Source organism: Buteo buteo, chromosome 15, assembly GCF_964188355.1.
Source record: "Buteo buteo chromosome 15, bButBut1.hap1.1, whole genome shotgun sequence".
Classification (NCBI taxonomy): Eukaryota; Metazoa; Chordata; class Aves; order Accipitriformes; family Accipitridae; genus Buteo; species Buteo buteo.
The window spans coordinates 25,476,753-25,492,968 of record NC_134185.1 but is presented as its reverse complement, the minus strand read 5'-3'; the positions used below and the strand labels follow the sequence as shown (position 1 = coordinate 25,492,968).

Sequence of the window (16,216 nt, the reverse complement as noted above, 5' to 3'; positions counted from 1 at the left end):
GAGTAGTTAATGAAGTTTTATAAGTAATGCTGCTGAAGTACCTGGCAATTATGCAAGTCATTTCTGCTCAGGGAAGATGCGGTAGGTTTCTCAGTTTGTCTCATTAATTTCCATCTTCCTATGTTAACTACCACTCACTACCCACCATTAAGCAATTTGTTTTCATACTGGTATTAGAAAAGCAAAGGAAAACAAAGACCCTCATGGACAATGGTTTTTCCCTAAAAACAGAGTTTACAGAAGCACATCAATGCGGAACAAACACACCTGAACAAAGTCTGTATTTTAAAGGACAACCTTGTTGCAGCCTGAGTTGCATTTATAGGGCTTTTTGAAGCTAGGTGTCATGAAACAATTTGCTGTCTTTTAAAGAAAGCACTTACCCAAGGGAATAGAGACGGCATTGCTTGCTTCTGATTCGATGAATGAGGCTAAACCTCTCGTCAAGGCAGATCGACCAGGGCTTCTTTGCAGTTTCAGAGTACCCTCTCAGGCTGTTCAGGTTCATGTGTTCACATGAAATCTGTTGAAATCAAAGGATGTGTCATTTTAAGACATGACTTTCAATTTGGTTTTAATTTGCCTTCTGGGGAAACAGTGGAAACAAGAATAATGTTAATTGGTTTCATTTGAATCTGATTGTCAATCTGATACGCAGCTATGGAGATCTGATGATTTTTTTTCCTTGTTCGTCTGTTCTGCTCGGTGAAACTTAAGGCTTACATAATCCCTGAGAGAGCAATGCAGTTTGAAAAGCAAATAATTAAGTATTAGTACTATATCCCAAAATTAATTTTACTGAGAAAAAGGTAGTTTGACATTAAAATGTTTAATTTTTTTATTTTCAAATCTTGGGAGTGGATTCTGCATCCTGAATAATGTTAAAATCATGTCATGATTCAAGATTGTAATCACAAGTTGCAGTGTCACCACAATGTACGCCGTATACCTTACCTAGAGTGTCCTGGATCTCAGTTCCAGAAGGGATTTAATCATTACCCCAACACATCCCCTCTCCAACAACAAAGGGATTTAACTAAACAGAGGAATCATAGCATGTGTGTCTACGCTGTGCTGGCTTAGACACTGCAGTCTAAAGCCAGGAGAAAAACACTGCAAAAGGAGGAGATAGAGACCCAGCAGGGAAGAACACTAAGTCAAAGTCCTTGGAAAGACCAAGAAAGCAAGGACTAAAACGTGCTGGATTCATCAGAAACCTGGAAGGGTCAAAAACCAGTTAACTTAGAGGCAAAGTCAGCTTTGCCAGCAGCTGGGCAGCTGCCTGCAACAGCCGAAAGACAGTCGTGACTGAGCCAACGAAGCTACGGCCCTGCGAGCTGCACCCTACAGAGGAGACCCTGCCTGCAGCACCAGCTCTGCCTGTCCACCCAGCAGCTCGGGCCAGCGCTTCACCCCCACCATTCTGCACCATCCTCTTCCTCCAGACCCGCTCTGGAAAAGGCAGGCATGGAGCTGGGGAGCGCCGCAGCCTTTCCAGCATTTGGGAGCCAGGGCACAGCAGGCGATGGAAAGCCAGTGCAATTTGTACAGCTCTCACCGTAGCAGTGATAAAGAGGTAATGGGAAGCAGAAGTAAGCACCAAAGCTGTGGCTACTTCTGCCCAAGAAAGGCTGAGCTGCTCTACACCAGCATCAGCTTACATGTGGTGGCTGAAGAACTTCTTGAACCATGTGCAGCCCTGCCATCAAATTCAGGGGTTGCAGGGCACAGGCTGCTAACACGCAGATAGGAAAGCAAAGACTGAGAAGAGCTGCGGGAACCCAGCTGAGCCATCGTGACAAAAAGTTGTTCTTCGGGTCCAGTACCAACCCTGGCTGCAGGGATGGGAGCTGGCACTGCCAGAAACCCAACAATAAAAAAGGTGGAAAGAACAGTAGTAGAGACAAAACCAGGTTAAACATCAGTCCTGAAGCGACTGTTCTCATCTTGCTCCTTCCTTCCGCTACAGCAGACTGCCCAGGCTCAGCTCTCAGTTTTAGCCCAACCAAAAAGCACAGGTCCGGCTCCACCTAGAACCACAGGAATGGAACAATTTTACACAGGGGTGAAAGTGAAAACTGAAACGCAGCCTTTGCTGTGGTAGGCACTCTCCACCATTTGTCTTACAATAAGTAAATAAAACTCTCATTCCTTAAGAAGCTTAAGCTCTGAAAGTTCATTATCTGGAGCATTACATCCAAAGAGCTGCAGGTTGCATCACCACCTCCCAGCTCCTGCTCAGCTCATAATTACCATGGAAAATTCATAAAAGCTAATATAGCATCTCTTCATGCTGCTCTCAGGATTCACAAAGTTTTAAGCAATGATTTACACTGCACCCCACCACCCATTTCCCTTCAGTCACATAACAATCAAGGAATAAATGGCATTGCAATAACAAGCACTAATTTTAAGACACAGAAGAATAATATGCTCTCTACAGAAAAGTAAGATTCTGCAATGCTGCCACTTAAGTGACTCACGGTATTATGAGCAATTACAACACTCAGAATTTGGAGCAATTTTAATAGCTCTTGCTACTTAATAGCTGTTGCTATCAAAAATTAAAAAAAAAATGAACTCTGCCTTTAGCACCATCACCAGTCTGTTGCATGATTTACAGACCCCGACGCACTGAGCTCACGTCCTTTTCTGGGCTTCTACTTGCTACTATCACACAAACAACAGCACGTGTATGATGGTTCTTCTGATCATTAGATAACCAGCATTGAAAAAGCTTTTTCTGGCCACACCTCGACCCTGCTGATACGGAATCCTCCCCCTCCACCAGTTCAAGCCATTCTACACTAACGGCAGGGAGCTGAACTCGGGCACAGCAATTAGTATACACTTGCTCAGCAAACAAGGAAAATGAGATTCCATGCTCATCTACGTAAGCAGGATCCCACTTCCAGAAGTGCTCATACCAGTCATGGTGTTACCCTGTCAGTTATTAATCCTATAACATCTGCCAGGTCACGAACAAGGATTTCTCTGGTTTTTTCTTTTCACTTATGCTTGTGTCCCCCCCAACATGAGGGTCAGTTACTCTGGGAACGAAACTTCTCGATTAGTGTGTCAGAAGCAATAAACTCTCTGCTAATTGATGTCCTTGTAGGCTTTGACCCAACTAGTGGAGTTTAGCAGCATCTGCCACTGTTTATTAAGTCACCAAGATGAAGGATGTTTTCAGCTTAATATGCCTGCCACAGCCTAAACTGTACAACAAAACAAGCAGCTCTACACACATCTCTTGCTGTCTCCACATGACCATCTTGCCTCCTGCCCTCTCAGTGCTGGCACGAGTGGAGGCAGAGATGTCATTTTCTTGAACGTTTAGCCAAGGGTACCTGCAAGCTGGAGGATAAGTGAACACTCTGCTACCCTCCCAGTTACCATACCATCAGCACAGCAGCATATTTTTAGATGTGTTTCAAATGAATATCATCTCAGCCTTGAAAGTATTGCATTAACAAAGAATTTCACATGTGAATGACATTTCAGTGACATTAGCACCTGAGGCTTTTTGCTGTTCTCCAGTGTAAGCAATGGTGCAGTTAAATCTGTATTCAAGGGTCAATTGCTGAAAGACCTGGGTACCGAAAGCAGCTGCCCTGTCGGAACTGTGGGCATCCAGCACCTTTTCCATTTTTTTATTACAGGAAATGCATGCATAAATGCTGTTGTGCAGAAGTGATGCCTCCATTAAGACATGATGGCCCAATTTCCATAAATGCTGAACCCTGGAAGTATCTGTCAATACAATCTGGATTTGAAAAAGCACATAAAACCACTGATTTTCCAGGTCATCATTTTTGTCCTCAAAGTATCAGGACTCTATTAGTACCATTGGGACCACTTGTCCAAGCTAGGGACTGATGCCTTGTTCTCATTTTACTGGGAATCTCAAATGCATTCTTTTTAGCTAAAATGAGCCTGGTTATCACATTATTATTGAGAAGTGGAGTGGCTGAATACACAGCTCTCTCACTACAGATTGGTCTGTATTTTTCTGTGTCAGAGAGAGTGAGAAAGAGAGTGCGAATGGGAGAGGACAACCATGTCTGGAATTTCAGCCATATCGTACTCCTGTCAGGACACGAACGCATCTGGAAATAAAAAGTAAGGAACTAATACATTCTTTCTACCCTGTGTTTTGACCTTTACATTCATGTTGACGGTCACTGTTAGGTAAAGTAACTTTAGAAATAAAGCAGTTTTGAAACAAGTTTGGTGTGATGTTAATTCCTTATCTGAGAGGGAACAGCCTGTGCCAGGCAAACTGTTTTCTAAATGAAATGAAAAACCTACCTGAGAAGTGCTAATGTACTTCAGGAACCTCAAGGCCTCGTAGTTGAGGGAAGGAGTTGGACTTGCCCATGGTTGTAGTTCAATGTGCCATCTTACAGTCTGCAAAGCAAAGCAAAACAAAAAACACCTTAAAGGAACAGGATTCATTTCTCAGCACGAGCATAAAATGCAAGGGCTAATAAATTGAGGAGATTTAATTTCAAACAAAAAGAGTTTCCTAGGGGCTTGTGTACACATGAAAGTCATTTCAGAATAAAGTAGGGTTTGAACTACAGTGAAAGAGCATCTAACTATGATTTATCATGATCAGCTTTGAAAGCAGATGTAGGTAATTCAGAAAGAAAGGGCTCTTCATCCAGGATACATGTGTCAACACAGTTACTTTAGGACACCCAAGTAAGCCCTGGCTTGTAGAAATGCATGAAGAAAACTAAGATCTGGATAACTAAGTCCTCTAGCAAAACATCTGAAAACAGTGAAATAATTTTAATTTTATATCTATTGCATATCTCCGCTTGAATGTCCACTGAAACAAGAACTTGGATTGCAAACACTAATCACCAAAGGAAACCTCTGCAAACAATCTCTTTCCTTTTTTAAAATCAAGGTTTGATAGAAAAGCAAGCTTCTTGTGGTCTTTGAGAAAATTCCTCTTCCTCTCCCACGCTTGCCTGACAAGATACACCAGAATTCTGAAAAAACATCAGTGTGGCTACGTGTAGCCCTACCACTCCTAATTTTCAGAGTCCCAGAGAAGTAGATTTGGTGGATGTTTTCTGTACTCTGTATGAGTCCCCTCAGCTCTGAACCTCAGGGATCCTGTCAGCTCTTCCAGCAACACTTCCCACATAGAGTGGGACAGAAGAGGTCTTTCAGACACGTGCTTGCAGAGCAACGGGGCTCTGTGCTCCCATCTGCACCACCTTCTCCAAATTCTGCCCGCTTTTGTCACACCGGGAAGTTTAGACATGTTATCTCTTGCCCTCAAGTAGATATAAATACAAGCACGGTGTTAAGTTGTACTAAATTAAGATTGATTCCTCATGACTCTTCATCTTGGGGCTCCAAAACTCACTTCTATGGCTGGGCAGGTATTATCAAACTTCCCTTTAATCATCTCTGACTAACTGAGCTTCCATAATGAACAGGATAGGGTTGTTTTTTTTCCATAGGTTCATGCTGACATTCAATAAAATACCAAACAAACAGGAACCTCATTTGGGATTCCCACAGAACCTTATTTCAAATGAAGCCCTGGAAAACTTGGAAATAGCAATAAACCGGAGGGGATGGAGGCAGATCAGAGAGGCGAGGTGCTGAGTCCCCAGACAGGACCAGTCTGCGGTACCAGGAGAAGAGCCAGCACGGTGACAGCGGGAATCCTCTGACGCCATAGAGGAACGCAGGAAAGAAAAAGAGAGGTGAAATTAGAAAAGAGAGATGATTAAAGAGGACCACCAGACCAGATGGTGTTTGCCTTAAGCTGATATCATGAACTGATATTTTTGCAAGCCTAAGTAAACATGGTCTGAAGTGAACGTGAGCCAGGAGGTCTGTATGAGGTTTATTGTTCCTTTAGGGTTTCCTGGGGTTTTTTTTTGTTGGTTTTTTTTTAGCATAAGAAGATGCTGAAAAGGACATTTGAGATTTTTTTTCCCCCAGAAGCAGACAAAAGTAGCATTTCCCACCCTGAAACTTGCTGCCTGCAGCACACACGGGCTCCTACACCCTGCACAGCATAAGGCTGTGGGAGCAAGCTAGCAAGCAAACTCTGCAGCAGCACATAGCCCTGACCCGCTGATTGCAAAAGGCAGCCTGCAAACAGCTAACAGCAGGAGGATAGGTGCACACCGGGGAGGGAAATGCCTGTAATCTTTCAGAATGAGTCACAGTTCACATGGCTGAACAACGTTTGCAATGACAGGAATGCTGCCGTTTCAACAGGCTTGAAAGCTGAAATGAAAATGAAGACCGACAATCATTTTCAGGCAACCCCCTCCCTCCCCCAGATACCTAAACATCTGTGCCCAGTTATTCTGAAACCTATTTGTGTGAGAAGTAGCTCATTAAGTAGGGGAATTGCAGGGTGGCCATTGTGGCACCATTCAGCAAGAATTCCCTCTGCACAGAATTGACGGGGAAGAAAGAGAGGGAAAAAAAAAATCCTTATAATTAACCACGTGAATGAGGTTCTTTTTCAGCAGAGTGCAATACCAAAGAGCCACTGTGGCTTTCTCTCAGGTTCTTAAAATCTTAAAGATGACAAACTGCCTTTCCACTGCCTCCAAAATGTATCAATAAACACACGACTATGAAGATTAAAACCCCAGTGACTCAATAATGCAGTTTCACTTTAACGGGGGATGGGGGGCTGTGTGTGGAGAAAGAGATCAACCTTTTATATAGTTCTTTAAATTTAGGAGCACTACACAAATGCTACTTTTGTGACAGAGATCAGAGCTGAGCTTCTGTTTGACAGCAATACTTTCAAAGAGCTTCCCAGGTCCCTGGCTCCTTACTAATCAGCAGCCATTTTCCATTCACTAACTAATACATTAGAGAGGTCTGCTCCTAACACTTTCTAAACACCCCTATGGGGCACTTCAATAGCTGCATTACAGTAAAATTCACAGACGGTGAATGGGGGTGAAAATCCAGTACCTCTCTTGGACCAGGAACACCCTCCCAGCTGGTAACTCACTGACACTGGTGATGTGGTATGGGCATGTTCAGGTCTCACAAAATACACTCCTGAAGAGCCATTGCCTATGTACATTGGTAGCCTTTGTTTATAGCTTTTTTCCAGGTAATTTTCAGCCTGTTCCATAGTGTTTCCACGTAAGCCTTCTCAAATAAATTCTGCAGATTAAATGCACCTGGTCCCTGAGAACCAACTACTTTGTGAAAATCAGGTTTATTCCTGGTAAACACATGTTCCTTATTTTGAGGAGTTTTTCACCTCCAGACTTCACAATTTTATTTCCCCAAAGCAGACCTGACTGTGGCATCATGATTTGGATTTTCTCACTTGTCTCACAGAAACCTCTAGAGTAAATTACCAAGAGCAGGTCCCCGTGGCTGCTGTACAAAACAGGCTGAGGAGCAGCTCCTTTCACAGGGGGCTTCTACAGCAAGTACACAAGAGGAGCAGAGGAGGTATTACGGTCCATATTATGCAGCTTTGGATATGAAATTCAGACAGACCTCCCCAGGATCACCCAGGAGGAGCCAGAAAACCACTTCAGACATCCTGCATCTCTGGCTATCGCCATCGGTGTGCTATCTCCCTATGGTAAGGACGCATCTAACAAGACACCATGACTGTGTTTCCTCAACACCGGTGCATCCTGGTTTCACAATACAAAGAGATGGAAGTACCTGGAAAGTTACAATGCCACTTAAAAAATATCCTACTGAATATCTTGAAGTATCCCTATATTTATATTGTTTCACTTATAGACACCTTACCTGAAATTAGCATTGTATGAAAAATCAGTCTTCAGCAAGAAGACTGGCACTGGTCGGACACTGACTTCAGCTACCACACAAGTGTAAGAGATATCTAGAAAGTGCTGTCCAGAGTGATGTCTAAATTTTCACCAGATGAGATAACCACAGAGCAAAGAAAGCCTTAAAGCAATGCCATTGCTTTGTTAGGAAAACTAGGATGCATTTGAAGGTCTGATTTCTTTCCGGGTACTTCACACTTAAGGATAAGGACTGATGTTTCCATCAGACCAACCTGATAGTAATCCACAGTGACTTCTCTCTGGAGACCACTTTCTAGATTTTTCTCCTTCATCAGCCATCTATGATAGTCATTTGATAATCCCTTAATAATCTGTAGTATACATATGGTATAATTTGTCCTAAAAATCTGAAATCATAATATAAAGTTTAAATCAACATGCACCAAGGGCTCACAAACTAGCAGGTGTAAAATTGCAGGTTTGCAAAACATCTGGCTTTCCTAGCAGAACTTGAACACAGAAGTATAAATCATTAAGTTCTGTCCAGATCAATCATACAGTTTCAGTGCACTCATTCAAACAGCCCAACCCCACCCTTCCCGTCTGTTTACATCTGAAAGGGAATTATTAAGTTTTCCATACTTCCATCTTTTTTAACTCAGTAACTGGTTTTTTCCCTCCTTTAAATCTCCTTCCTTTTTAGCAGCCTATTAAAACAGAAACATATTAGCCATGTTTATAAACAAAAATTTGGGAATCCCATTGCCCTGCCAAGCAGTCTGTTGATTCAATGAAGAAACAAAAGACTTGTCAATACATACAGAGATGCCTTAACCAAGGCAAAAATTTTAAATCCTCTAATTAGACTGTGCAACAATGATTTTTTTACATTTGAGGCAGGACCAAATGTAAGCGAAAAGCACTTGTGGCAATAAACTCCATCAATAAACATAAATATTTGCTAGCCATAGAAACAAGTGGCATGTGCATCTTCATATCCAACCATTCTGGCTGTATTCTGTGTATCATCATGCTCATCCCTTTTGGAAGGGTACAGTGGAACAGAGCTTGCTCATGGGTGAAATTTTGGGTTTAATCAGTTTGAAGTGCAATGGGTGGGATTAAAATTGCAGAATTTCAGACATCTACAGGGCAAATGTGTATTTATTGGATGGCATTCCTGAAGGCTAGCCCTTCTGAGAGTAGATTGACCCTAGATAGGATTTACAGGGCTTGGCCATCATTTTCTTTGGGCTCCCTCTGGAGTTCCAGTGGTCCTAAGCATATTATTTTGGGGCTTGGGGTTTTCTCCCCAATTCAAAAGTACCTTAAATAGGGAAAGCAGCGTGTTGCAGCCCACCCAAGTACTGGCTTTGCCTCACGAGGGACATGCAACAAGTGGAAAGCCTGCTGAGATGAGTGGGAGGGCTGCTGAGGGTAGAGGCGGCCAAACCTGGCACATTGCTCCTCTCGCTGACGACACGGAGCGGCTTCAGCGGCGAATGATCCCTCGTGAATGCCCACATTTAGTTTCAGAGGCAATTAGCTGGTTGACTCCAAGGGAGAGCTGGGAGTGAAGAAACATTCCTGCAGTGCAGACAACCAGGGACCAAGCTCCCACAGCAGGCTGGGGAGCTAAGCTATTTGACAGGACAGATGAGGCAGACAGGCTCTTTAAGGGAATGATTCATCTCACTATAGAGAAGACGTCTAAAATAAGTAAGATGACTCATGCACTGGAAACATCCATTTCTCTCCATGACCTCCAAAGGAAGCCTGGAGGACAGGCTCAGATGCGCTTACACCATAGATGTTCAACATCACAGAAGAGGAACCCCAGACCAGAATATCATACATGCCATGCTGCAGAAAAACTTGTATTTTAGAGGGCTGAGCCTACTCTTTAGTTGCAAGCCTCAAGCAATGCTTAATTGTACTTTATTCTTCAGCATGGTTGCGTAACTACAAATGTTTTATGTTTGGAGCAGCAATACGTGGCAAAAGTAAAAGAAACTCCACCTCAAAGCGGAGGTGTCAATAGGAAAGAACAAGCATGCCTCAGCCTTGGCAAAGACCTCCTACAGAAAGGTCAATTCATACAGTCCCCTTTAGCTAAATGTAATCAGCATCATGCAGAGGGCTCACAAGAGGTACACTCATAAAAACATGCTACGCTACATCATTAATGTAGAAGTAGCGGGGACATGCACAGGCTCAGTAAACTGTAATTTAAAATACAGGTTTACAAAGTGACTATGACTCATATTTAAAGCTCCAAGTGAATTCATTTCTAACGTGGCTGGCTTTATACATAACCCATCCCTACATGTCTGAACTGTTTCTTTCCCTTTTATTTTCTTTTATATTACTATTATTTTCTATTTTCCTTTGCTGTTTGGCTTTCTAAAACATCTGAGGTTTTTGCTTAAGAAACCATATTGCAGAAATTGCTACATACACTCCTGCTCTGTACGTGTGTGCCTGCACTGAGCACAAAGCAGTGGGTTCCCTGTGAGGCATCAGGCATCGGGAGGATCAGAAGGAAACACAGCTGACATCCAGTCCTGCAGCCACCTAAACTGAGAATTTCCATTCCAACAGTGAAACCTTTATGTGCTACATAAAGTCCATAATGAACTGGAAAAAAATTAATACAGGAAATCTTCCTATTTCCCCATTTTTTACTTTTCCAAGTTTATCTAAAGCAGAAGCATCTCTGACAACACTGCACGGAAGCACACGGCCTTCTTCATACCCAGCCACCGCAGGGTTGCTCCATCCTCTGCATGCATTGGGTTGGTGCAGTGGAACAAGCAGACCACATCAGGAGTCCCTCCCACAGACAAACTCCAGCGCTATAGAACTGCAGCGTGTTACAGAATCACAGAATGGTTTGGGTTGGAAGGGACTTTTAAAGATCACCTAGTCCAACCCCTCTGCCATGGGCTGGGATACCTTCCACTAGATCAGGTTGCTCAAAGTAAACAGTATTGGTCCCAGTACGGACCCTTGAGGGACACCACTCGTTATTGGTTTCCACTCGGACATTGAGGCACTGACTATAATTCTTTGGATGTGGCCATCCAGCCAACTCCTTATCCATCTAACAGTCCATCCATCAAAGCCATTATCTCTCCAATTTAGAGGTAAGAATGTTGTGGGGGACTGTGTCAAAGGCCCTACAGAAGTCCAGGCAGATGGCATCTGTAGCTCTTCCCTTGTCCACTGATGCAGTCACTCCATCGTGGAAGGCCACTAGATTAGTCAGGCAGACTTGCCCTTGGTGAAGCCACATTGGCTGTCTCTAACCACCTCCCTGTCTTCAGTATGTTTTGGTATATCTTCCAGGAGGATCTGCTCCATGATCTTATCTGAAGATTTGATTGTGGAACATCAGGCTGAGGAACAAAAGCTTTGTGCCAAGATGAGCAAGCAACATAATGCATACAGTCAGGCTCTCCCGTGCAGCAAGGCTGCTTACCAGAGTAAACCCTGCCTATGGCAACCAGTCCCGTGATAAGAGTGGTTTTTTTCTGCATCAATAAGTGGGTGTCTTCAACTTAAATGAGTTTTTGACGTGACTTGTGTATGAAGAATTTTAGTCACTAGAGGTGTTTCTATGTCTGGACATGTGTGTTTTACTTTATTGAAGAGGGAACTTCTAGGATGCACTTAACTCTCCCTTGGCTCCCTCACTCTCTGTGCATCACCTCCTCTGAGCCCCTGCAGCGCAGCACACATCTCTCTGCCTGGGAGCAGGAGGCGATTGCTGCAACAGCCAACTTACACAGCTCTGAGCATCGCCCAGAGGGCTTCACTTGAGAGCAGTTTATCAGCACTTGCTTCCCAAGGCTGCAGTTTGCATGATAAAACTCTTACGCTTAGCAGGGAAAAGGGAAAAAGCAATACGTTGTGAATGCAAAGTTTTACACTGAAATGAAGAAAACAATTTTCTGACTTCAATTCCCATTAGAAACCAAAAGAGTCTTTACATGCATACATAACAAGCCCTGGAAAGGCAGCAATCATCAAGCCTTTCACCTCTGCTCTCCTTTTGTTAAAGTTCATATTTATTTTCTGCTCCTTCTGCTTCTGATTTCCCATCTGATGGTATGAAATGGAGCCACACACATACAAATTACAGCGCTCGCGGGGAACTGCTGGCCTAACCTGCAGGCAAGCCACACCATCAACCTCCATGCAAAACACCAACAACTTCCACGTCATGGGAGGTTCAGTGTTTCGCAGGCAAAGCCCACGCTCAAGCTCTCTCCAACTCTACTTTTAGTTTTGTGTCTTTTCCCCCAAACAAATGTCTCATAAGAAAAGCATACGCAGAAAAAAACGGATGCTTGGCACCGACTTTAAGTGACAGAATTTATATCACTTTAAGAATTAAGAAATGGCTTTGGAAAAAATAAAGAACATCTTCCAAAACTAACATCATGCAGCCAGATCTGTAGAGCAATTTAGGTGACTAATGCTCCACTGAATTCAAATCGAAACCCTGACTTCCATAGGAAATGAGTATTGGGAACCAGCTTACCAGGTTTAAATTAGCCGTTGTGGACACCCCCTTGTAAATTCACTGGCAGACCTGGGCTTCAGCAACTAATATACATCACCCCGGGTGCAGGTTTGTGACTTACAGGAAGCACATGTTTGAGAACACTTGCCAAAATATTAATTTGTAGGTACTTATGAATTTGGAAAAGCATTACACCTAATTTATTATTTACATAGCATAACTACCACCTCTCACTACCTCTGAGGAATAAATCCACTGCAGCCAAAGGAGCTGGGAGCTGCAGAGGTAGGAAAGGGCAGTGTTGAACTGGGAACTCCTCCTCCAACCTTCAAAGGTCACCAAAGACTGACGGCTCTGCTGTTGGAAATCCCAGCAACATCAGGGAGAAATACACATTTATTAAAAGAGAGATTGATTTTACTCTGCTAACAGACAAACGGCTTTAAAAACAGTCAAGTGGGATTTCTTTTCTATGGTAATAAAATAAAATAAATAAATTGGGCAGCAGCATTCCAGTGCTATCCAGAGGCTGACAGTGTGATAATTTATATCTGATGGAGATCAAACCAGGAGCCAGAACAGATTGAAATTTATGGAAGAAAATTCTCGAAACTGCTTAAGCAGTGTAATAATCAGGTGAATTATTTCCAGTGCCTGCATGCCTTTGCCAACACTTAAGGATAACAGCAAGAAACACATACAGCAACTACTGGTCACTGCTTGTCAAATTCAGACTTTAGTTAAGCAGAGGCAAGACCACAGTTTCAACCTGTATTCATAACTGCTTTAAATGAAGTGCTTTGGCTGAGGAAATATGGGACATGTCATAATCCATACAATGGGGGGGGGGAGAGTTATTTTCCTCTAGGTTGACTTCATTGCAATATTCAAACCACAGAGTACAACAAACAGAATTCATCAATAAATAGTCAGCTAGCCAGATAAGCCGAGTTTATTTTGTGCAAATTCCAGCACTCTGTGATTTACAGATAGGGATGCCTCTGGCAGCCTATCCGCTGACTTCAGCAGGCTCTGCCTGCGGCTAAGAACTGGGGAAAAAGAAGGCTCTTTAAAGCAAAACTTAACACTTTCACACAATTAAGACTATTTCGCACTTGTGCAGCTTTCTGTCACATGCAAGTGGAGCACAAACGTCTAACCAGAAATGGTCCACCACACCTTCCAGCCTAAAGGGAGGTCTGAAGCATCAGAAAACCCCTTCCCCTTCATCTGCCCCTCCTGAGTGAGGACCAGGAGGACCTTCTGTGCCCAGGGAGCAGGAGAGGGCAGTATTTGTCACTAGGCATCTATAATATCATAAAGCAAGTAAACATTAATTCTTATCCATGGGTAAATCAAAAGGCTGAGTGACTTCTACAGGTATTTAGATTTCATAGCATAAAACCTCAGGTAAGATAGAACATATTCACAATAGGTACCTAGGGGCTTCAGTTCACTTGATCATACTGGGTTTTACTGGATAGCCAGGGAAGACTTAAAAAGCCAAACTTCACATTTTTCTTCTTCAACTCCTTATTTCATATAAGCATTAGTTAATAAAACAGGGTAATGGAGCTCCACAGAATGAAACATATACTAGCTTTAAATGTCCACAAACATAGTCCCTTTCTTGTTTTTATTATGATTATGGATTACTGCCCTTAGTCTAGAGCTATGTAAATGTTTTCCAAGCAAAATAAAACAGTGTGTTGGGCAATTAGGTCCCCATGTCTAGAAAGGGAATGAGAGCTGGCTTACAAGTTGTTAGGACTTTAAGTACAAGATGATACATTTATTTTCCCATTATAAAGGAGAAAACCAAGCTTGTTTCAAAGCACACAATTTTGAAATATTTTTTGTTCAAGACAAGTATAGACCCCAGTATCATAAGCCCATGGAGGATGGGCTGGGGCAAATACGCACCATCCTCTTTAGTTAAGGACATTTTCCAAATGTTTTATTACTAATTCTGAGCATTATACAGAATATAGCACTGAACAGCTACAGGGTTTGACCCTGAACTCCTGATGTACCCAGAATTCCCACAGATTTCATAATGAATAATAATTGCAAGATCAAACTGTTAATCAAGACTTCTAACTAAGAAGAAACATCAGCTCAGCAGCAGCCAATTGACACATAATTGCTTCTTGTTTAATTTTCTCAAAAGAGCAAGGGAAAAGCAACAAGATGCCATTACCTTGCTCTATTCAGGATGAAACAAAGTTAACTTCTTTGAAAGTTTCGCTACTGCAGAGCAACTACCAGGAAAGCCCCAAAAGGGACATGACATCAGTATTAAATTTTATTGTTCCTTTGGGGTTTTTTTTTCAGGCAGCTCCTACCCTGCAGCATTCATCTCTGGGATAAATCTCAATCCTCCACTAATGCCGTCAACTCTGCAGGGAGCAGGAAGGATTTCAAACTGATTCTTACCATTTTTAGGCTTTTAAGTGGCAAGTATTATTTAACATTACATGCCATATCAATAGACATTACCATCTCTTCCCCCTAGCATTTCAAACACTGTCTCTTTGTAAAATATGAAAGACGATGTTAAATAAAGGGCACTGACTTTGAAGCTCCCAGTTAATTATTTGACTTAGCTAGCTGCTAGGAGAAGAATGAGGAAGAGGGCTGGGGATGGATGGGGCAAAGTGGGGGAGGTTAAAGCACCGATGGCAACTCTATGATATTAACGTTCACTGGTTCTAACATCATTTTCAACTGCATGAATTTCCCAACCAGGTCCAGCCCCTGGCACATTACCGATATTTGCTTCTTTGCTAACTTTTCATCTAGGTTAATTTTCCCCAGCAGACTGCCCTGTCACACACACACAAAAAGAAAAAAGTTACTTATTACCTCATCAAAAGCAATAGCAAGAACACAAAGCATCCACTGTTTTAGCAATATCCCTAAGGGAGACAAGTTGCCCAACTGGCTCTTTGCATGCCTTTCCTTGCTAAGCTCTCAAGGCTCACAAAGTTTGTCTTCCACACCCCAAGAAGTGCAGAGGGTTCAATTCCTTCAGTCTGCAGGAGCCACAAGGTCAGTCCTGGAAATGACCCAGAATTTTGTCACTTCCAGAAAAACCAACAGCAATGTACCTGAAGCTGCACCTGAAATCTATCAGAAAGCAGAACCTGAAGTAAACTTCAGTGGGTCACTTGTTAAATGAGCTGTTGGTTAGCTTTTTCTGCAACAAGCATGTAAACTCAAAGGTTTTCCATGTAAAATCTGAAGCAGTTGGCTTGACCTGAAAATCCTAAAAGACTTCAGAAGCCAATGGCTCACTGAAAAGTCCTCCTGATCCTACACTCCCAGAGACAAGAGAAGGTCCCATTGCATGACGGGGAGAGGTGGCAGCAAGAAGGACATTCCTCACAAGGATCCCCCAGATTTGGGATTTGCAAAGCCAAAACAGTTCTGTGGTACTGACTTTCGAAGAACACTGCAAAGCTCTTTTGTTCCCATCTGCAGAGCATAAGGAGAAGACTTCGCTGAGAAGTAAGATTTCTGTGTATGTGGTAACAGCTGCTGGAACTATTACATTTATCACTACACAAAGGCATAAGGGAAGATTTATTTATCGTATTTATACATGTGTCAGGAAGGACGTAAATTACAGGGCTAGTTTTCAAATGTTGCAAAAAATGAGGAAGAAAGCAAAATAACCAGCAAGGCGTTCCCCCAGAGCCAGACCCAGGACTTGTGCTCTTCAGGGGGTCAGCAGTCACCCAAGGACACCCCGTCCACCCATTCCCTGTCAGGGCAGCCCATGAGCACCTCACAGCCAGCGCCTTTCTTGATGGCACCTGAGCCTGATGGCAAATTTAAAAGAAAGACTACTGAAGACGAAACAGAAGACCAGGCACGGGAAAACACGTGTCACTGAAGATCCAAA

At 42.9% G+C, this 16,216-nt stretch overlaps 1 protein-coding gene across 1 annotated transcript in view; it reads right to left on the bottom strand.

Annotated features, from left to right (window-relative positions):
• Positions 1-16,216, bottom strand: part of METTL24 (methyltransferase like 24) — a 49,718-nt gene that overhangs the window by 24,351 nt on the left and 9,151 nt on the right. Inside the window, exons 2-3 of the mRNA XM_075046391.1 lie at positions 4,312-4,410; positions 384-523 (exon numbers count right to left, since the gene is read on the bottom strand). Of these exons, the coding sequence (XP_074902492.1) occupies positions 384-523; positions 4,312-4,410 (239 nt within the window). The remainder of the gene's footprint in view (positions 1-383; positions 524-4,311; positions 4,411-16,216) is intronic.